Source organism: Myripristis murdjan, chromosome 10 (assembly GCF_902150065.1).
Source record: "Myripristis murdjan chromosome 10, fMyrMur1.1, whole genome shotgun sequence".
NCBI lineage: Eukaryota > Metazoa > Chordata > Actinopteri > Holocentriformes > Holocentridae > Myripristis > Myripristis murdjan.
In genome coordinates, this window is record NC_043989.1 from 34277173 (window position 1) to 34301091 (window position 23919).

Sequence of the window (23919 nt, forward strand, 5' to 3'; positions counted from 1 at the left end):
CTCATACCGCAACATTAAGGACATTAACCTGGACTCCCTCTCTTCCTACATTCCCACCTTGACTCCGGACTCCTCTTCCACTCCCGATGAGCTTGTCATCCAGTACAATAATGGCCTCACAAATATTCTCAATTCACTCGCTCCTGTCAAGTCCCGCTCTGTCTACTTTACTCGGTCTGCCCCCTGGTTCTCCCCTGCTCTCCGCTCCATGAAATCCAAAAATCGACAGCTTGAAAGACTCTACAGGAAAACTGGTCTCACCATCCATACAGACATCTACATAGCTCAATTATCTCTCTATAAGGACTCCATCTCTCAAGCTAAATCGCAATACTACTCTGGACTTAAATGCTCTAATGCTGGCAATACCAAGACTCTCTTTTCTGTATTTAACCGCATCATTCAACCCCCTGACTCCCTCCCCACCCACTTGTACTCCTCAGACACCTGCAACTCTCTTCTTCTATTTTTCAACGACAAAGTCAATAAAATCCACCAGCACCTGGGCTCCACTTCTTCTCCCCTCCCCTCTTCTGATTTCCCCCCGTTCTGTCAAGCCCTTTCCACCTTTGAACTCCCTCATTCCTCAATTATCTCTGACCTAATCAGTAAGTCCAAGCCCTCTTCCTGTCAATTAGATCCCCTCCCCACAGTCCTGGTCAAATCCTGTCTTCCCTCTTTGCTCCCTTTCATTTCAGCCATTATCCACTCTTCACTGTCCACTGGAATTGTTCCTGCTCCTTTTAAATCTGCAGCTGTCACTCCAATCCTAAAAAAACCTGGTTCAGACCCGAGTGATTACAATAACCTCCGCCCCATTTCTCACCTCCCATTCATTTCCAAAATTCTTGAGAAAATTGTTGCCTCTCAACTTCACTCCCACCTCACCCAAAACAGTCTCTATGAACAATTCCAGTCCGGTGTCCGTCCCCACCACAGCACTGAAACAGCCCTCATAAAAATCACCAATGACCTCCTCATGGCAGCCGACTCCGGTTTTCTCTCCATCCTCATCCTCCTTGATCTGAGTGCAGCATTTGACACTATTTCTCACGCCATCCTCCTCAATAGACTCTCCTCCATAGGCATCACTCACACCCCCCTGCTCTGGTTTCACTCTTACCTCACAGGCCGCACTCAGTTCATCCAACTTAAATCCTTCACTTCACAGCCCTCCCCCGTCACTTCAGTTGTGCCCCAGGGCTCTGTCCTGGGGCCTCTCCTTTTCATTATCTACCTCCTCCCACTCGGTAATATTTTCCGCAAATTTGGTATCCATTTTCACTGCTTCGCAGATGACACCCAGCTCTACCTATCCAGTAAACCCGACTCCTCTCTCCCACCCTCCTCCCTCACCCGCTGTCTCTCAGAAATTAAATCTTGGTTCTCCTCTAACTTCCTCAAACTCAACAGTGATAAAACAGAACTTCTCTTAGTCGGTACCAAATCCACCTTATCCAAAGTTAACAGTTTTTCCCTCACCATTGACAGCTCCACAGTGTCCCCCTCCCCTCAGGTTAAGAGTCTGGGTGTCATCCTCGACAGCTCACTGTCTTTCCACTCTCACATCAAGACCATAACCCGCTCTGCCTTTTTTCACTTACGTAACATTAATCGTCTCCGCCCATCTCTCACCCCCCACTCCACTGCCATCCTGGTTCACAGCCTCGTCACCTCCCGTATTGACTATTGTAACTCACTCCTTTTTGGTGCCCCTCACAAATCCCTCCATAAGCTTCAACTGGTCCAGAACTCTGCAGCCCGTATCATTTCCAGAACCCCCTCCTTTCACCACATCACTCCCGTCCTTCAACAGCTTCACTGGCTCCCGGTCAAATTCAGAATCAACTTTAAAATCCTTCTGTATACTTTTAAGGCCATCCACAACCTCGCCCCCCCCTATCTGTCTGATCTCCTCCATATTAACACCCCCTCTCGCTGCTTCAGATCTTCCTCATCCCTCCACCTCTTTGTACCCACCTCCCGTCTCAGCACTATGGGGAGCAGAGCTTTCAGCCGCTCTGCTCCCCAACTCTGGAACTCACTTCCGCCAGAAATCCGAAACACTGGCTCTCTTCCAGTGTTCAAATCCAGACTCAAAACACACCTGTTTAAGATAGCCTATTCTCTGTAACTATAACTACTTTGTTCCATTTCTCCATTTCTTTTTACCGTGTATGCCTTTTATCTGTTGTTTTATTGTACTTGTTTTTATTATTGTAAAATGTCCTTGAGTGTCAAGAAAGGCGCTTATAAATAAAATGTATTATTATTATTATTAAGAAAGATAATAGCCAGTGGGTACAGGAGAGAGAATGGGGTGGTTTCCATCTTAGAGCTAGCTCCTTTTTAGCTGCTGTAAGACCAGCAAATAAAATACTAATTTTAGCAGATGGCAGGTCTAATGATGTTGTATCATTCAGGATCAACAGTTTGGGACAACAGGGGATGTGCCCATTAAGTAAATTTGATAGAGTGGAAGACACTTTATCCCAAAAGGAGACCACTTCTGGGCATTCCCAGTACATGTGAATAAAGGAGCCAACTTGTTTAAAATTGCAAAGAAGGCATAAAGGAGAGGGAGAGAGTTTAATAAGATGACATTTTCTTGGAGTGAGATAAAGTCTGTGTATAAAGTTAAAATAAATGAGTTTATGGTTAGGATTTTTCGATGTGCGATCTAGGTTGTTCCAAACTGTGACCCAGTCAATTTCGCCATCAAGATGGACCAGCTCTCTCTCCCACACCTGATGGACAGATAAAGGGCCACATGCAGAATTTAATAACTGACTGTATATTTTCGACACTAAACCCCCAGTATGAACTCCAACATTCAGCAGCGTGTGTAAGGCATGGGTGGGTAAAGGATGACCCCAGGGTACTCCATAAGCACGCATGGAAGATCTGAGACGCAGATATAAAAAAAAAAGAGAAACCAGGTAGATCAAAGGAAGCCTGTAGATCCGTGAATGATCTAAGCCCTTCCTCATTACATATGTCTGAAAAAATGTGGATGCCTTTGTTTCCCCAGTGAGGATATGAAAAGGGAGAACCTTCAGTCAGAAGAGCAAAGTTGTGGAAAATGGGAGTGTGTTTATGCCATTTTAACTGGGAGTGGGTTATTTTCTCTACAGTGTGCCAGGTTGCTAATAGAAAAGACATTATCGGACCTAGTTTAGATTTAGCATGTCTGAGAGGAAAATTGCAATAAGGCAGGTCTTGTAGACGGTGAGGAAAGGCCAGGTTTTCCTCTATAGCACGCCATGAAACAGATACGCTGGGATCCAGCCAGGTTGATAGAGGGCGAAGAATAAATGACAAGAAATAATATCTAAAATTGGGCACTGCTAGGCCACCTTTCTGTCTGCCACGTTATAAAGTTAATAGTTTAATGCGCAGACGCTTGTTATTCCACATGAATTTTGAAACTAAACTGTGGATCTTGTCCCAGTAACCTTGGGGAGGAGGAAGAGGAATATTACAGAAAAAGTTTAATCTGGGTAAGATGTCCATTTTTACTACTGAGATACGAGCCTGAGTGGAAAGTGGAAGTAAAGTCCACTTTTTGATATCCACTTCCAATCTGTTCAAAATACCCTGAAAGTTTTTAGATGAGATGCAAGGAAGGAAAGATATCTATTCCTAAGTATTTAAATGATTTCACAATAGGAATATGTGGTGGGATATTTGAGGATACGAACCTTGAATTGAGAGGGAGAAGTGACGATTTGGACCAATTAATTTCGTAACCTGATAGGAGACTGAATTCTTTAAAAGTTTCCAAAACATGAGGAATAGAAACTGAGGTATTATTTAAATATAATAATATATCATCCGCAAATAATGAAATATGATGTGATGTATTATGAAAAGAAATTGGATAAATTAAGGGGTGCTGTCTTATCATTTGAGCGAGAGGTTCTAGTGAAAGTGTAAATAATAAAGGAGAAAGAATGCATCCCTGTCTGGATCCTCTTGTGATGTTCAAGGAAGGTGAAAGAATACTACCAGTGATGACCATAGCAGTTGGGTTTGCATATAAGACCTTTACCATATTTATAAATTTAGAGCCTAGACTAGCCTAAATTTCTCTAAAGCCAGCCATAAATACTCCCATTCCAGTCGGTCCAAAACCTGTTTTGCATCCAGTGAGAAAATAGCACAAGATGAGGGAATATCTTGAGAAAAATGAATAATATGTAATAGTCTATGTATATTATCTCTTGCTTGACGTGTCTTGACAAAGCCTGTCTGATCAAGGTGAACTAACTTAGTCATACGTATTTCTAATCTAGAGGCTAATACCTTAGCATAAATTTTGATTTCTGCATTCAAGATAGAAAGAGGTCTATAGCTGTTACACAGGGTAGGATATTTATTTGGTTTTAAGAGGACAGTCAAAATAGCTAGGCTGGCATCCCTATCAAAGAATCCCTTATTGATAGAGGTCAAGATCATCTGTAACATAAAATGACTGATGCAATCCCAAAAAACTAGATAAAATTCTGAAGGGATGCCATCCCAGCCCGGGGATTTACCTTTTTTCATTGAGCGCGTGGCATTATAGAGTTCCTCAAGAGAGATAGGCGCCTGCAGTTTGTCAGATTCTTCCTGGTTTAGGGATGGGAGTTCTAAATTTTGTAAAAAAGCTTTGCATCTATCTTTGTCTAGGCAGACTTCAGAGGAGTACAAGTTTGAAAAATGGACATGAAATTCTCTATTGATTTCTTTAGGATTGGTGATGGTATTTGAGGAGTGATTAGGCTTAATTGCTGAAATAGAAGAGATATTGGCATCGTGTCTCAGTTTTCGAGCCAAAAGATGGCTGGGCCTAGGGCCGTTAAAGTAGTAATTTATCCTGGTTTTATGCATGAGAAATCCAGCTCTACGTCTAAGCAGAGATTCTAGCTCTATACGAATTACCTGCATATTTTGCTTCCTAATCTCACAAAAGGTGGTTAGTTGTAGGTTTTCTAATTCAGTCAGCTTTAGTTCCAATTAGTTCCTTGACCTATTGAGATTAGAGGCAAAAGAGATAGTGATGTTCCTAATGCAACCCTTCAAAGCGTACCAGAACATCCTGGGGTCCTCCACAGTACCAACATTCTCAGACACAAAATTATCTAGTTCACATCTGAGGTATTTACAGTAGTCATCATTTTTTAAAAGAGAGGTATTGAAACGCCAACGCGATGCTTTGGAAGGCAGATAAAGACAGACAGGTAATAAAGACAGATTGACCACTATGACAGCATGGTCAGATAATGGACAAGGAAGCATTGTTGCACTATGTATTTCAAAGAGACCTGGGGAAATGAAGATATAATCAATACGTGAATATGATCTATGTCTACTGGAAAAAAACTGTATTGCCTAGCTGTAGGATTCACAGCTCTGAATACATCAATTAAATTATATTCAGAAACAATATGAGACAGAGAAGTTGAGACAAGAGTTTGAGAATGGGGGGTTTGGTCCCGTGGATTGGAGCAATCTACGGTAGAATTCAAAACTGCATTCATATCCCCTCCAATGATCAGAGCATAATCCTGCAGTTCTGAAAGTAAATTGGATAAATAGAGAAAAAAGTCTTCCTCAAATTTGTTAGGAGCATAGACGGAGAGAAAAGCTAGTTTACGGTCCAGAATTATAGTTTTAATTAGTGATATTCGTCCATCAGAACTACCAAATTCCTCCAAAATATTTATAAAGAGCGCTTTAAAACAATAAGGGTGCCCTGGGTCTTAGAAACATAAGAAACTGAGGCTCCCACATAATAGAATCTGTTAGCGAAACGTTGCGCATCTGCTGCCTTAAGATGGGATTCCTGAACAAAAGCTACATCAGTGTTTTTCCTGTGAAGGTAATCTAGACATGCAACGGTAATCTAGACATGCAACGGGGATTAAACAATCCTATTAAACGTTGTTTAATAGGATTGTTTAATCCCCTTGTATTCCAGCTGGATAATGTTAAAGATACCATGGGAGTATTATATTAAAGAGAGCAAAAGGGTGAAAAACTGATAGATATCGCCATTCAATAATGAAAAAAAGACTAAGTTTTAGCCAGGTAACTATAGTATTGATTAAGTAAGAAGAAAAGTATCCCCCCCTACCCTGGGTGCCGTAAAACCCTAATGTATTCCCATACAAGTACAAAAAAGTTACAAAAATAAAAATAAAAAACCTATTCCACATTGCCCCGAGGAAAAATTGTGGAAGCAAAAATGCAAAAATATTAGAGACACCTGACTCTGTGAAAGGTGGCTACAATCTCCATCAGATCAGCCCATTCTGTAATGGAAATGATATAGCTGCAAGAACTGCAGCTGGGGAAAGACTACCTAGATGATAAAGGGAAGAGAAACACAACAAGAGCAAAACAAAAAACAAAAACTCTTCTGAGGCATATAGCCCTAATAGATAAATATTGAAAGAGAAAAAAAAATAAAGAAATAAATAAATGAATGAATGAATAAGAACCAAATAGCTAGGACATTCCTCATATTAAAAAGAAAAAAGAATGAAGAGAAAGGAAAAGAAAAATAAATAAAAAAAAAAAAATACATATAAAATAAATAATGAAATAAATGACTGATTCTTGGGAATTTGGATAAAACAGGTTTTAATTTTGAAAAAAAAAAAAGTGAGTTAAATTATAAAATCTGAAGGTATATCATTATAGGCCAAGGTCTTGGCTGTTCAGCATTGTACCAGTGCAACCTCCTCATTTTGCATTTTTTTCATAAAATAGGTTTTTCCAGTTATTAGGCTACTTTGTTTTTGTCAACACCGTCACCGTAATGGTTTTTTTATTATTATTATTATTATTTGAAAAATAGATTTTTGTATTAAAGAGACTATTACTTTAATAACTCAACAGCACCAAAGAAACATATTGTAAGCATATTCATTTAATACAAATATAACTGCCTCTGACGGTGGTGACACTAATCTGACGGTGGTGACAGTGGCCTCATACCAACATACATTTCCAAAATTTATACCACTCAAGTCAATGGCTTCTTGCTTAACAACTTTATTTAACTATTTGGTACAAAAAATAACAATCCTGAGCACTGTTACAAGCATTTTTCAGACTTCAGTCATCACCGTCACCACCTGACGGTGGTGACAAAAACTTACTCTTTCACATAATAAGCATGAGTTGTTCACATTAGCCAGCTTGTTTTCGCCCTGTTGCTACCTGCATCAGACCTCTTCTTAAAAAGTATACATTTATTCCATAATCTAATTTAATATTTTTTATACAGAAGTGACGGTGTTGACAATTTATGCTTGTGACAGTAGCAGTGTCCAAAAATATGAAGAGATTTAAGAGAAAATAGAAAACTTCCGGTGTGTGGACTTCCGGTGGAACGCGAGGATGGAGTAGATGGTTCGCTCCACACTCCCACAACTTTTTTTGTAACATTTGACTATTTGCCTACTGTTTCTATTTAAAAAGTGCACAAACTGGACTGTAAACCTTGTAAAACTTTGTTTGAGAACGAGACATGTTGCCAACTGGCATGCCGACAAGGAGCGCAGCAAAAAAGGACGACGCCAAGAAAGACGAGGCAGTGGCTAACACTTCGAACATGTCCGCCATAGCCACCATGCTCGAAGACCACAGAGCAGCTCTGTCGGCCGAATTCAAAGCCGCTTTCTCGACTCTTGACACCAAGTTAGACAATATTCAAGCCACCGTGTCAGACCAGGGAGAGAAGCTAGAATCCCTGGAAGCTAACGCCGAGATGACGGACCAGCGTATACATGCCTTGGAGACAACGTGTGTGGCTTTAACAGAGGACAACGCCAAGCTAAAGGCTAAAGTTGCAGACCTAGCGGGGAGAAGCCGCCGGAACAATATTCGCATCATCGGCCTACCAGAGTCACTTGAAGGGCCGCGTCCTACGACGTTCTTCTCCGATTTACTGGTCGAGGTATTGGGCCGTGAAATACTGCAGTCTCCCCCGGAATTAGACTGAGCCCATCGGGCCCTCACCGCAAAGCCAGCGCCGGGACAAAAGCCAAGGTCGGTCGTGATTCGCTTCCACCGATTCCAAACTAAAGAATTGGTGATCCGCGAAGCCCGCAAGCGGAGAGGAAAGCTTCAATACCGCGGACAGAACATACAAATATATGAAGATTACACTCCTGAGGTGTTAGAGCAACGGGCCAAATATAAGGACGTCATGGCGGAGCTCTACAAACTGGGCTTCATGCCGACTCTCCTGTACCCTGCCAGGCTAATCGTCACGTCCCGGGATGGTTCCAAGAAGAGGCTGTCCTCCGTCCAAGAGGCCTGCGACTTCATGGTACCCCATCGTCAGCATGCAGCGCAACAAGACGAGCTGGGAAACTGATGTTACCGCAGCCATTCGTATGCTAACTCAGCCAGCACGCTAAATCAACACCAAGTTTGTTGGACAGCTAAGTCAGTGATCTTGTTTATTGTCGCCGGTTTATATGGCAGTTGAGGTAAGCCCCACTGGGTTTTTTGATATGTTCATCGTTATGACGTTCCACTTTTGATACCGGACAGTATTGCATAAGTCTCAGCTAATGCTAGACTAACGCCGCGGAACTTATTTGGCCCCGCCGGGCGGTGCTCGGTGCAGCTAGGCCTTATTAACAACACTCCGGGATGATAATGCAGGACTGTACTAACATTATTATGGGACTGATGGGATATTCCTGAAAGGACGTTAGTATATTGATCGGTATATGAAGCCAGTTTTTTTTTCCCTTAATATATTATTGTTGTTGTTGGTGGTTTTTATTTTATTCTTTTCATTTCTTATTTGTAATTCTTGTTCCACTATCAGTATGCGTGTTGTACCATCTGGACTACAGTGAGAAGCTCTCGGTGCATTTAAGTTTTTTGATGGTACCAATGTTAGAATTTTTGAGGGCAAGCAGTATAATATAAACAACTCAGGCTAACCCTGCTGGATTCTCGAAGATCATCATCATCATTTCTTTCTGTCTTTGATAATTTGCTGGACAGTTCTGTCTCAGCTTCTGCACTCAACCCCCCCCCCCCCTCCCAGCTTTAGCCGTGCCAATATGAGAAGTAATAAGACTTCGTACTTAGGTTTATGTGATCACTGGGAGCTCTAGCCGAGTCTAAAAGCTTACTCATTTAGCAAGATGCCTTCTCTCTCTTTTTTCCCCCCGGTAATTTTGTGTTATATAGGGACGGCATACATTCTGTAATTGGCACTTACTTCCTTTGAGTCACTCTTTGCTGAGCTCCCAGTGACCACCCCCTCTCACTAGGGACCACCTGTATCACTCAAATTTCAGTGAGAGAACCAGAGGTGCTGCAATTCTGATTCATAGGGATGCCTCGTTTGAACCACAGCATTCAATCGCTGACCCTAATGGGCGTTATGTGGCTGTCTCAGGTACCCTGAGAAATGTTCCTGTTGTCCTAGCTTCTGTTTATGCACCCACCTGGGATGATGAAAGATTCATCTCCACATTTTTTTCAGCTCTCCTTGACATTGACAATCGCTGCGTGATTGTAGGAGGCGACTTTAACCTGATCCAAAATGCAAACCTAGATAGATCCTCCACAAAACCTTTTACACTTTCAAACTCTGCAAAGGCCTTAAATACCTACATGAGCCGTTTGGGTCTGTCTGACCCCTGGAGGTTTAAGTTTCCATCCGCCAAATCTTTCTCCTTTTTCTCCCATGTTCACCATACGTATTCGCATATCGATTTTTTCCTTCTGGATAACAGACTACTGTCAAAGGTTGCTTCCTGCAGTTACCATAGCATAGTCATCTCCGACCATGCCCCTACTTCTGTTGATGTAGATTTTGGCCAGTATGGTAAACCGTATAGACAGTGGCGGTTCAGCTCTGGTCTGCTGGCCGACGAAGCATTTAAACAGTTTCTTTCAACACAAATTTCTTTCTTTTTTGAAGTTAATGATACCCCTGATATCTCAAAGGGCACCCTTTGGGAGGCTTTCAAAGCGTACCTGCGTGGGCAGATTATCTCGTATCTCTCAGCTGTGAGGAAAGCTGAGAAAGCCAAGGCAGCCGAGTTATCAGAGGGACTCTTGAGGGTGGATGGCCTGTACGCAGCAGCTCCAGACCCCAGTCTTTATAAAAAACGCCTGCAACTCCAGACAGAATTTGACTTACTACTGACTAGTAAAGTTGAGATCCAACAACTTAAGTCCAAACAGCATTTTTTTGAGATGGGTGACAAGGCGGGCAAACTTTTAGCCCATCAAGTCTGCTCTGTTGCGGCCTCTAGATTGATTCCTAGACTTAAATCTCCAACAGGCGAAATAACCTCTGACCCAGAAATACAGGATGCAATTAAATTGCTACAATGTGGCAAGTCTCCAGGTCCTGACGGATATACTGTTGAATTTTATAAACAGTTTTCTGTCTTGGTGTCCACAGTCTTACAGAAAGTGTTTAATGAGGCTTTTTCTAATGGAGGTTTACCCCCCACCCTGTCGGAGGCAACCATTACTTTATTACTGAAAAAGAACAAAGATCCCTTGAATTGTGGCAGCTATAGGCCTATTTCACTTTTGAATGTGGACTACAAAATCCTAGCTAAAGTATTGGCTATACGCCTCCAGCAAGTACTACCAGGTCTTATCTCCACAGATCAAACAGGTTTTATGTTAGGGAGGCACTCTTTTTACAACACAAGCAGGTTACTGAACGTTCTTTACTCTACAAGTACTGATTCTCCCTAAGTTGTGGTGTCTTTGGACGCTTTAGCCATCTGGCTCCGCAATGAAGAGAACTTTAAGGGCATCACTCGTTTAGGGGAGACCCATAAATTGGCCTTATATGCTGATGACCTTCTTTTATATGTGTCAGAACCGATATCCTCCATCCCTGTAATTCTAAAGATTCTGGAACAATTTGGTAAACTCTCAGGATACAAGCTGAATTTTCAAAAGAGTGAGCTTCTCCCCATTAATCCAGCTGCTGAAGAGATTCCAAACTCACTCTTCCCATTTAAACAAACACATACAGGATTCCGTTATCTGGGGATCTTCATTACTAAGTCATTTCATAATATTTTCTGTGAAAATTTTGCCCCCTTTTTGATAAATGTAAGAATGATCTAAACAGGTGGTCTTCCCTGCCGCTGTCTCTTGCAGGTCGGGTTAGTTTGATCAAGATGGTGGTCCTACCAAAATTCTTATATCTCTTTCAACACATCCCAGTGTTTATAAGGAAAAACTTCTTCTCCAAGCTAGACAAAATAATATCTTCATTTTTGTGGGGTAGCAAACCAGCCCGCATCAGAAGAGTGGTTCTCCAGCTTCCAAAGGACTTGAGCGGTCTAGCTTTGCCTAGCTTTATTCACTATTACTGGGCATGTACTTTCCAGAAATTGCTCTGCTGGATCAAAGATGGGGTGGCCGGAACATGCCCAATCTGGGCTCGTATGGAGCTGCTGTCTTCCTGTTTATCACTACGCTCTTTGTTATGTTCTCAGTTGCCTCTGGCTGCAAGTAACTTTGGTGAGAATCCTGTTGTCTCCCACTCCATTAAAATATGGATTCAATTTCGTAAACATTATGGTCTACACAGGTCTTCCATATTAGCACCCATTCATGACAATCATTTATTTGAACCAGCTCGCCTCGACCCTACTTTTCGCACTTGGTTTGATAGAGGTATTACCTGTATCAGTGATTTGTACAGCAACGAGATTTTTTCATCCTTCACTGAACTATCACTGAAATTTAATCTACCTAACAGTCATCTTTTTCGATTTTTTCAGATTAGGCGTTTTGTGCAAAAGCAGTTTCCCCATTTCCCCAACCGTCCTCCTGAATCCAAAATTGACATCCTCCTGGGTGTTGATCCTGATCAAAGACATCTCAGTTATTTATAATTTAATTTACTCTCTAAATCCTGACGTGTCTGCAAACCTTAAAAGAGTATGGGAGGATGACTTGGGTACAAGATTGTCTGATAACAAATGGAAAAGCATTTTAAAGTTGGTTCATTCGTCTTCCATATGTGCAAGGCGTGTTCTGCAATGCAAGATCCTCCATAGAGCTCATTACACAAATGCTAGGTTGGCCAAAATATTTCCAAACATAAGTGACGCCTGCTACAGATGTAAACAGTCACCTGCCAACCTTATTCATATGCTGTGGGCTTGTCCTAGGTTAACTGATTTTTGGATAGAAATATTTAACACCTTTCAAAATACATTTCACATCCCTATAGATCCTGACCCACTGACAGCTATCTTTGGAGTGCCAGGGAATGATGACCTTCCTGTAGCCATGCAGAGGGTCATAGCCTTCACTACATTGTTGGCCAGACGCCTCATTCTCCTCAAGTGGAAACATGTTTCCCCTCCTAGCCATAGTAAATGGATTGCGGAGATCTTGCATTGTCTTAAATTGGAGAAAATCAGATTCTCTTTAAAAGGATCCCTAAAAACTTTTGGTGAGACGTGGGGTCTCTTTCTAGATTATATAGACACACTATCTGTCCTGCCAGATGACACTGTGAGCAAAAGCTAACTCCCAACCTCCCCCGCCCCTCTTTTTTTTTTGCCCCCCCCCCCCCCCCTTTTTTTCTTTCTCCCTTTTCCCTTATTTACTTTTTATTTCATGTCTTGTTATTATTGTCAGTTAGTATTCATATGTTTGTTTGTATTGTTTGTATTGTATTATTGTATTGGGTGAAGGTCTGATGGGTGGGAGGGGTTTTGTAGTGGTTCACACTACAGCATGGAGATGGGGTGATGTGGGGTTAAGATGGGTGTAGGGGAGTGGGAAATGTACAAACTGTTTATGGTTGACGATAAGCTTATTTTTCTATTTGTACACAAATTAATAAAAAGATTAAAAAAAAAAAAAAAGGAAACTTCCAGGAGCCTGACCGGTCTTGAAGCATGCAGTAGAGCTGAAGGTTTGAAAAGGGCTCCTCAGGAATGTAATTGACCTTGTAGTTTTTTTTATTATTATTTTTTAAATATATATCTGACGGTGGTGACGAATATCTGGGACACATTTTAAGCAAGCCTAAAATAATAGTAAATATTGTTCAAAACCCATCGTTTGTAGTTTTTAATACATATTATGATGTACTCTTTCATGTGGTAAAGATATTATTCAATGAAATTATTACTTTTTGTTGTTTTAATCAAGTTGAAATGATTATCTGCTGTCCGAGGACAACTGGTTTTGTAGGCCATGGGCCAACATATAATCATTAAATTAATACAAATTAAAAATAAACCTATAAAAGAACCTTACAAATGTGCAAAGGACCCCCTGATTATGCCCTTGATTCTTTTTATTCATTAAAATGTTGTAAATTTCCAGCAGAAATAGCATTTTTCTTAGTGGGACGTGATTTATCCAAATTCTCAAGAATCAGTGAAATAATAATAATAATTAAAAAAAAAAAAAAAGTACAACCTAGTGTTGGTAGGGCATCTGGCCTTGGACATAATGTTATCATAAATCATTATCGTATAAATGAAAACAAAGTAACTAGGATGTTCAATTCTCGTATTTTCGTAAATTTATATCTACATATATAGCAAAGCGTGGTAGCATAGAAAAAAAAGGGAATCAGTAAATCCAAAGGGGAAAAGAAAGAGAAAAAAAATTCTGGCAGGGTACATATGCTGCAAATTTTGTAATGAAAGGGATATGCCATGAACATAACATGCAACTCATATAAACATATTTTAATCTTTCCTGATAAATGCATTAATAAAGATACGAAAGAGACGAACCCGTCTGTTGGTGTCCACATCTAACATCTAGCGGCTAACTCATTGTTCTCCACATTGGTCGCCTCACATCCGGCGTCCTCATAGTCGAAGGTCTGAGGTTTGTTGGCTCTGGTGTGCGGCATTTTAGAAAATAGGTTATCTATTACAGCTGTCGGACCGAAACAGGAAGGTATAGAAGAAGTCTACAGGTAGTTTTTAAAAGAACATTGTGGGAATGGGCAGCAGTGAGTAGAGTCAAGCAGCCATCTTCCCTACAGGTCATGTGACATCACATCTACAACAATCCAATCTTGACACCAGTCAGGCTAACTGGTAGTTTAAGGTCTGTAGATGAAGGAGAAAGTTTGCTCTTCTCAGATGGAAACCTGAAAAATCAGAGCCCTTCTCCACTCTATACTCTTAGCTGACACATCCAAACACAAGATTTCACCATTTTCTTGAGTTGAAATTATATGTCAACTTATGTTGCTAGTTAGCTGGAAGACTATGCCCTTACAGAGCAAGTACATGCTTAGAGCTAAATGGCTAACTTTAGTTAGCAAGACAAGCAGACCATGCTGGAATTAAGCATTAATACACGAGAGGGTGTGCTTGACTGTTATTATTGTCACAACAGTGATGTGGCCAGGAACGAGGCTCTTGCGCCGAGTTCCGTTAGCAACAAATAAAATGTATAATCATAATGTATTCATACTGTGGGCATTTCACTCTCAAAATACAAAAGTTTTTTGCTAATATTGTCTCCGTTTCAGTGGAAACCATGAGATCTGACGTTAACTAGTCCTTGTCAGCCAGCCAACTTGGGCATATCATGTTTTCTAGACATCGTGATTTCTCAAAACTGAATAAATACCACAGATAACAACACAAAACTGCTTTGCTAGCTCAATCATGTTGTAACTAGAATATCGGTTGGAAAAAATATTTTTTTCATGGACTGATAGTTATACTTCTGCCGACTTCTCAGTCATTTTTAATCTAACAGGTGCCGTGACAAAGACTCACCAACACAGCTTATCCTGATCTACAACCAACTTATATGAACAGTTATATTTAAACATAGGCTACTGCTTTCCAGTGTCGGCACCACAACAAATGTCTATCTTTTCATAAACTCACCGGCAGATGTTTTATTTCAGCTGGGGGAGTGTCACTCCAATTTAACGTCAGCTCCGATTAATGTGGCTAAGCAGCAAAAGTAACAGTAACCAGTAACATTAAGGCTGAATACAGTTGTATAATTTCAACCCCACCTTTCGGGGGCTTTTGCTAATCACCTTTTCAGGCTGTTATCAGTTTACCTCTGAAATAAAGATGACAGTTTTCACAGATGTGTTGATTTATTAAATGTTCACTTCAGTGTACAGATGCAAACAAATTGACAAATTAATTCAATCAATGGCCTAGGCAACTCACACAAATTAATAATGATTAATGGGCTGATTAATAACTGATAACATTAACACATTAATAACAAGAACAAAGTTATAGCCGCACATCTCCGTGGAAAATCTTACAGCTACTGTCCGTGGTGCTGACTCCGCATTTCATTCTCTATTATAGAAATTAAAGCTCCATAAAATTCACGGAGGATCTTGTTTAGCTCTTCTTTTCTTACAGTCGAGAAATCAGCTGTTCGCCCTGTGTTTTTCAGGTAGTCTTGTAGACATTTGACGGCCCAAGATGTTGACCGGGCCGTGCCGGCTTCATTTCCTGACCTCTCGGCTTTTTCTCTTCTGTCTTGCCCTTCTCGTTCAGCCATTTATCCAAACTTAGGTCGCCAAATAAATCAAAATTGACAACATAACAGTCCATTATGCAGGCTAACAAATTTGACAGCGTCTTTTGATGCGGGTTTCAGTGAAACATTTTGTGTTGCCATGGAAACCACACAGACTCAGGCAATAATATTACCGAGCGGAGTAATATTTTCAGTGATGAGGTTTTTTTCATTTGAGCACGGCTAGCCATTTGAGCACATTCTAAACGTCTGATTGACCAATCAGATTGCTCGGTTGGATCTACGTGTTGTATAATTAACATTAGAACTAGCTAACGTTAGCTGGCTAATTAGTTCGCTATCTCGCTAATGGAAATTCCAGCATCATATGGCCCGCTTGTCTTGCTAACTAACGTTAGCCATTTTGCTCGAAGCATAACGTTATGCAAGGTCTAATTTAACGTAAGGCGGTTCCTTCAAACAAATGTTAAAACTTTCCATCGGACTTGGAAGCCAGGTGTCTCTTCCAAACTACGCAATTCACGTGAATGACCCAGTTGACGGCGATTGTAGCTGAAAGGCGACAAGTTTGCATGCCTGAGAAGTGCGACTCTAATTCTGTGCTGTCTGAGAATAACTCATATCAAGAAAATACATATTAAATACTTTTAGTTAAATTTATTGGACAACTGACAATCAAACCCAGGACAAGCAAGTCCTCCTCGACTGAATCTACTGTGACTACCTCAGCTGCAGCCGCAGCCACTTCTACATTTGAACCGTCCTCCGTTTCCTCAGCATCTCTTTCCCTTCTTGTTGCAGACTGCATGGGTGGAGTCACTTGACTACACACGCTGTACACGTAGTACAGCGCGTTAAAGGGACATGAACATGCCTACCTACACACAGCCAAAAAAGACAAAAACGACTTTTATTTTGTTTTTTTTAAATACCGAACATACCGACATGAGCAAAGTGACGTCTGTTATCGTCATAAAGTTCGGTATTGGTAAATTTTCGGTATATCACCCAGCCCTACTAGTTAGGTTATGGAAATTTAACAAAGAACAGTTGTCAGTCCTAACCAAAATACAAAAACTAATCCACACTACAAATCGAACCTGAAACAGGCAATTCATCACTTTTCTAAACTGTGTGTGTCTGTCTCTGCAGGTGCTAACAGTGTCATTGGAGAGGCTTCTGCAACACAGTGAAACTCTGATAATGGATCAAGATCACGAACTTCATCAGTACCCTCATCATCACCACCAGGTTTTGTTGAGACAGCAAATTGGAACGCTTCGCAGAGCTGTCTCAGAGCTGCAGGTGACTAGTATGCCATATTCCATCAAATCGATTGTTCATCCATTTAAAAAATATATATATATTATTTCATTTACCCTTAGTTGTTATGCAGGACAGTAGTGGTGGTATGTTCCTCTCATTTTTACTGAGTGCTGGATGCTCTGAATATTAACTGCTACCTACCTGCTAACACCTAGCTCTGGAGCTGAGGCAACAGAGCTTTTTCCATAGCTGGCCCTTCCCCCTGGAACTGTCTCTCCAAACACATCAGACACTGCATCCATCTGTTCATATCATCAATGAAAAAACACAAATTTTCACAACTGCGTTTAGTGTGTCATTAATATTGCACGTAATAAGCTTTTAGTGTGTTGGTTTTTATCATCATTTTAACTTATGTAAAGTGTTCAACTGATCAAGTTCATTTTGTCTTCTATTGCGATATGTAAGTGTTTTCTTCTATTCAGACAAAATCAAGAGAATGAGCTGTTCATACCTGCTTGACAGTTTCGACTGTGTCTCCAGTCTTCCTCAGAAGCGTCATCCGACATATTGCTGTCGTGTCATTTATCAGCTGATTGGCCCGACAGACCTGTCAGAGTCTGTTGGGCCGGCCACGCCCCCCTCTCCCTAGGTGGTCTTTGGAGCACGGAATCCCAGGTGTGCTAGAGGGTGTATGCCCCCTCGTCTCGGTTGATGGTGCCGCCCGCCCGCTTCCTGGAAAAATACAAAAAACCAAACAAACAAAAGTATACGAGGAATGAAAATAGAAATTAAAATGAATAGACTTAAATAAGTAACAATAAGAATAGGAAATGAGAGATGACTAAAGTTTTGGCATTTCCTGTATTAATGGTGACCATCTTACTGCACACTGATCTGTTTTCAGCTGTAAACTGACTGTGATTTTCTCTGTGATAAAGACACTGTTTACCCTATCTCTCCTTTGCCTTATGCTGGGAGATCCTGGTTTCAACCAGGAAGTTGTTATAATTTTTTTGCTATTAAAATTAGGATTCTCAATAAATAAGTCAACGCTCCATCAATCATACTATCAGGGAGTATTCCCAGTGTGAAAAGTGCTAAAAATTTATAAATAAAATCTAAAATAAAAAATATAAATATAAAATTAATACCCCAAATCAGTTTAATCTCCTTTTGAATATTCTTCCAGAAATTCAAGAGGTTTGGGCAATCTCAAAATACATGTGTGAAGTCCTCCACCAATCCACACCCTCTCTGACATATTGATGTATTGTTGTATTTTGAGGTGATCGATGGAGTGTTAAAATACCCCATTTTCACTTTCCAATTAGATTCCCACCATGTTGGGCTATTAGTTAATTTATGTCCTCAGGGATTAAAGTTCTCCGTCTCTAGACGGTTTTCCGTCAGTTGGAAAAAGAGGGGGGAAAAAAGAAAGACCAAAAAAAAAAAAAAAGGTTGCACGTGCATTTTGTTGTGGTACGGATTTTTGAAATCATGTTATGCATTAAACTGAAGCTGTTGTAAACCAATAAAGCCAACCAGAGCCTTGGTATTAGCCAATCAGAAACAGAGGAGGGCGGGTTGACCCCTGCCCCTCAGGGAAGGATCTGGGGTCCGTTTCACAAAGCAGGTTTAGTGAAAACTCTGAGTCTGTTAACCCTGAAATGAGGAAAACTCTGAGTTTTCCGTTTCACAAAGGGAGGTAATTCAAACCAGAGAAAGAGGGGTAACTCTAGCCTGTTTCACAGAGGGAGGTAACTTAAGCTCTCGGTCAGTTACCGCAGTAACAGACTCCATGAAACTAACCTGTTCGGGACCAGGTTTTTCTCATGAAACCTCGAGTTCCTCTCTGTGTCCGCCCTCTTTCAGCCACACACGGGATTTAACTTCCTCATTCATTCAGTCAGCAGGCGAGTTTTGGCGTGGCGCATTAGTTCTCCCGTCTGTTATTTAAAAAAAAAAAAAAAAATTTAAAAAACAGCCAGTAGGCCTTTATTAGAAGTCCATTAGTAGTTAGGTGGGGACTTTTTTTCACGAACATGGCGTGTCCTTTCGACAACGATCCCGTGGAAGAAGGGGCAGTGTTACTGCGCAGAGAATTAAATATTCGTCGGGAGATGGTTATAAGACCGCGCATAGATGTTTATGCCGAGGTCTTACCTGTTTGAACAGTGTTTTTATATTTCATCTTAAGCTGCTGCCAAGTGCACTTCTCCCCCGCGGGATTGCATCTAAATGAAATAAATGTTGTAATCCGGAAGCCAAGCAACGACATTTCGTTGCAAAAAACTCACTGCTGTGTTTTTTTGTGCTGTAATATTATTGTGATTGCAACGGACTACATTTAAACTTACACATTGACCCGAGCAGCGATGTTCTCTCACGCCGTCTCCCTCTCCTTTGCCGCTGCAACGGTGTTGCACTTTAAAAAAAAAAAAAAATGTTCAAACTCGCTGTATGAATGCAGTAAGATTTCCAATTCAGCTGGGGTGAAAAACGCAGCCCGACACTTCCCCGTTGCCATGGTGACTCGTCAAATCGGGGCTCTGTCTTTATAGCTGTGGTGCACGCGCTTAACTCCAGGTGAAACTTCTCCGAGTTGATCAAACTAACTCAAATCAGCTGTTCTGGAACTGAAAACTCAGAGTTTCCTATCTCAGAGTAGATCAACTCAGAGTTCACGGTAAGACTCAGAGTTTGTTGAACCTGCTTCGTGAAATGGACCCCTGTTGTAACTTGTCAGAGACTGGAGGGAATAGTTGCATGAGTGGCGTTAACAGAGATGTAACGTGGATTTTTTTACCAACTCAAAATGGATAACGTCATCTGAGAGCAGCTTCTTTGGTAAGTGTCTATTCCCTGTAGAGGTTCGGGTTTAGGCCTACTTTATTTGAATAGGGACAGAGCATATTAATCGTAATGTAATGAAAGTTGAATGTTAATCTCTGTGTTACTACAGCTGTTGTCACCAACTTTTGGTCATTCATCTTTAACACGAAGAAGATTACAGTAAATTTCCACATGCCAACATGGACGCATTGATAGTGAAGGAAGGCTCCGACGTTTCAAAAATAGATCAAACTGTGAAAAAAAAAAAATGGAGATGGGCATAGCTTAGTGAAAGGGGGGACGGCGGAAAGCCTGTTAGCTCTTGGTGTAACTATATTGTGACTACATTACAAACTGAGTCAAGCCCGGCAAAAAGTATCAGTTTTGTTGAATAGATCAAAACATTTAAATTAAAAGCAAACTTACAATAATTAAGCTGCTCAAAATCACCTTCCTCCTATACAATGCTATTCAGGGCCACCCCTGGCCAAATTGGGGCCCTAAGCGGCATTTTATTTGGAGGCCCCACCCACACACACACACTCAAAAATTACCGGATTTTTGGTGTGCCACCTCCCACTGACCACACAATCCCAGATGAATAATAAGAATAAAATGACGGCATAACGACATTCCATTAAACTTGACAAGCTCTATTAGTAAGAACAAAGTAGGCTACCGTAAGTGGAATAAGCAGTACTGTATGAGTCAACTAAAAAATAACTTCAAACTAGAATAAATAAATAAATGAGTCTCAAATAGTCATCAATTAAAAAAAATAATTTTAGCAAAAGATGTTTTCCTTAAAAAAAAAAAAAAAAAAAAAAAAGTAACTTCAACCTGGCAAATATCTGAAAACAGGTCAGTGAACTAAACAAGCATGTGTGTTACAAATTAAATAAATTCAATTCCAATAGCCTTAAATTGATCTTCTTTATTGATGAATAGATTGATAGGCTAGTTCTTCAATACATCTTCTGATGCTCCTGAACACATCTTCAGTGATGTTTCCTGGGGTCATAGGGTGTTTAGGTTCTTGCGACATCAGACACCCTCGCCCATCGCGCGCGTCGGCCGTGGCACGCACGTGATGCCCGTGGGCAAAATGAGGCCCCCCACGGATTGTGAAGCCCTGCGCAGCTGCGTGCTCTGCGTGTAGGGAGGGGCGGCCCTGATGCCATTGGTCTCGAATATTTAAATAGTGTAGGTTAAAGTTTTCTTACAACTTAAATGCTGTATTAGAGAACAGAAGGGCTAATACAGCATTTAACTTTTTTACTTGAAACCTTTGGGAAGCGATCACACAGCAGAAAAGGGGCCATTCTGAAAGCGTGGTGCAGTGCCTTGCGGGGGAATATGAACTGGCCTGAAAAAAAAATTTCAGTCAAAAATATTTTTTTTTGCTTTAATCCCTGTTTCCTTCCATTTTTCATCTGTTTCATTTGTTTCCAACTCCCATTTTTCTTTGACAAACATATTGTTATCACTGGATTCAGGTTGTAGTGCTTCATAAATTTTTGATCTAACCCCTTTTTTTTGTCTCTTTCGCTCCCTGTAAGTGACATTAACAATTTCTGTAGTCTGGGTGGTGTTTTACTAATATTCTTCCACTTCCTATGCTTCTGGAGGTAATGTCTCAATTGTAGGAATATATAGTGGATTAATTATTTGATCCCCAGTTGTCTATAATTTTTATGGTACTTTTATTTTAACAAAGAGGGTAAGGATAATCATGATAAGGGTGAGGGATCAGCCCAGAACTACATGGGAGGAGCTTGTTAATGATCTCAAGGCAGCTGGGACCACAGTCACCAAGACAACCACTGGTAACACACTACGCCGTAATGGATTGAAATCCTGCAGTGCCTGCAAGGTCCCCCTGCTCAAGAAGGCACATGTACAGACGTGTCTGTAGTTTGCCAATGAACACCTAAATAATTCAGAGAAGGCTTGGGAGAAGATGATTCAGTCAGATGAGACCAAAATTGAACTGTTTGGCATCAACTCAACTTGTCATGTTTGGAGGGAGAGAAATGCTGAACACAATCCCAAGAACACCATTCCCACCCATGGAGATTGAAACATTATGCTTTGGGGCTGTTTATCTGCTAAGGGTACAGGGCGGCTTCATCTCATTGAGGGGCCTGTGGACGGGGTCATGTACCATAAGATCTTGGATGAGAACCTCCTTCCCTCAGCCAGATCACTGAAAATGGGTCGTGGATGGGTCTTCAAGCATTACAAAAACCCATAATATACAGCCAAGGCAACAAAGGAGTAGCTCAAGAAGAAGCACATTAAGATCATTGAGTGGCCTAGCCAGTTTCCAGCCCTTAATCTTATAGAAAATTTGTGGAGGGAGCTGAAGCTTTGATTTGCTCAAAGCCCTCATGATTTGGAGGGGATCTGTAAAGAGGACTGGACCAAAATCCCTCCTGAGATGAGTGCAAACCTGGTGACCAACTCCAAGAAACGTCTGACCTGCTTTGTTTCTGTACTTTTTTTGTTGATATTCTGTCTCTCTTTGTTAAACTAAAAGTACCATAAAAAATATAGATCACTCATTTCTTTGTAAGAGGGCAAACTTACAAAATCAGCTAGGGATCAAATAATTATTCTCACCACTGTATAGAAGTCGTGGGCTGGTAGATTGGATTCCCCAGTCAACCAACCCATGACTGCCCATGGGCAAGTTGTTCAAATGACTTCATGGTTTGTTCATTGAACATTTATGTGATATACACTCCTGATCAAAATTTTAAGACCAGTTGAGAAATTGCAAGAATTTACATTTTGTCAAATTACATATGTCAAATTGCTTGGCTGCCCCAGTCATACTGGCCTATAGTACTATAGTGGAACAATAAAATATAATAGATGAATTGGAATTGAACTTTTTTATTCTATTGAACAGGCCACAACTGGCCAACACCTTTTGGGCATCTACTTCAGATTAGCAAGTGCAGGTGCCTATCAACATGAATGGAGAATGAGCCCAAACTGCACATAGGAAGGTCATGGCAACAAACAAAATATACCACACAAATCCTTGTTTAAATCTGAATCTGATTTGATTGGTATATATATCTCCCCATAGAGTTAGAACAAGGCATTAAAAAGCACAAAAAAAAACAAAAAAAAAAACCCCAAAACAAAACAAGGCAAAATAATAATAACAATAATAATAATGATAATAATAATTTAGCACCTGGGTTACAAATTCACAAAAAAGAGTACAGAAATGAAAATTACAGAAACCCTAAATGCCACTGTGTGTCATCTAGCCAATGACATGCAGAATAATAAGAATCACTTCATTGTCATGGTTAACAACAAAGTGAGGTGATAAAGTAAAAACTGACTTTTGTCCGGGTGGGGAATTGAACCCCTGGTCTCCTGCATGGTAGATTTAGGAACGATCCACGCTGCCATTGGGAATTGTGTCCCTCTGGTGTTGTTTGGGCTTGTTCTTCATTCATGTTGATAAATTACAAAAAACTCTGAAAGCGAAAAAGTCCAATCGGTTTGAAAATTGACAGCCGCTTTTTTTTTCTCACTCTTTCTCTGCGCTACCTTTGCGTTTTCTCTCCATCTCAGTACATCCTATGAGATAACGTTCGACCCATGTTGCACTGCACACCGGCGCACCAAGCCAAAGGCTCGTGATATGATTGGGCCAGCCCCGTGTCAGTGAAGAAATAAGACCAATGAGTACGTTTACATGCACACCATATTCCGGTTCGGCTCAATATTCCGGCTAAGGTAACTGCGCCGCGGCAACTGGAATATTCCGTTTACGTGTTACTTGGCATGCCCCCGTGTTTCGGCGTATTCCACTCTCTGACGTAATGCGACACTCAGCCGCGGGGGGCAGCAGTACGCGTATAGGCGTCTGGTCTGCCGGAAAAACAGACGAAGAAGTCTTCTTCCTCGTCTTCTTCTTCTTTTTCTTCTTCTTCTGTCGCTATTTCTATGTTTTCTCCCATCGATATACTATAGTCTGATATTTCAGTCTTTCATTAGCTGAAGGTGGACTGCAGTCTCCTGGCTCTTGCTGCTGTTCGCCCTGCCGTTTTCCCCGCTTGCAGGTAACCATAGCAACAAAGACGCCACAGAATTCCTTGTGAGTCGAGCATGCGCAGTCGTGACTGAATATTCCGGTTCGGGGAGTTTTCCGACTAAGGTGTTTAGATGCCCCAATATTCCGGTTGGAACAGGAATATTCCAGGGGGCTTATTCGGAATTCTCTCCAGCCGGAATATGACCTTAATCGGGTTCGGTGCGTGTTTACATGACACGTGCGCAACCGGAATA

The 23919-nt window shown here is 41.0% G+C and overlaps 1 protein-coding gene across 6 annotated transcripts in view; it reads left to right on the top strand.

The window, feature by feature from the left end:
- The window catches only part of ccdc142 (coiled-coil domain containing 142), a 107728-nt gene that overhangs the window by 64354 nt on the left and 19455 nt on the right, over positions 1-23919 (top strand). For all 6 annotated transcript variants that reach the window (XM_030061554.1, XM_030061553.1, XM_030061556.1 and 3 more), the window contains exon 12: positions 16657-16809. In XM_030061554.1, the coding sequence (XP_029917414.1) occupies positions 16657-16809 (153 nt within the window). The remainder of the gene's footprint in view (positions 1-16656; positions 16810-23919) is intronic.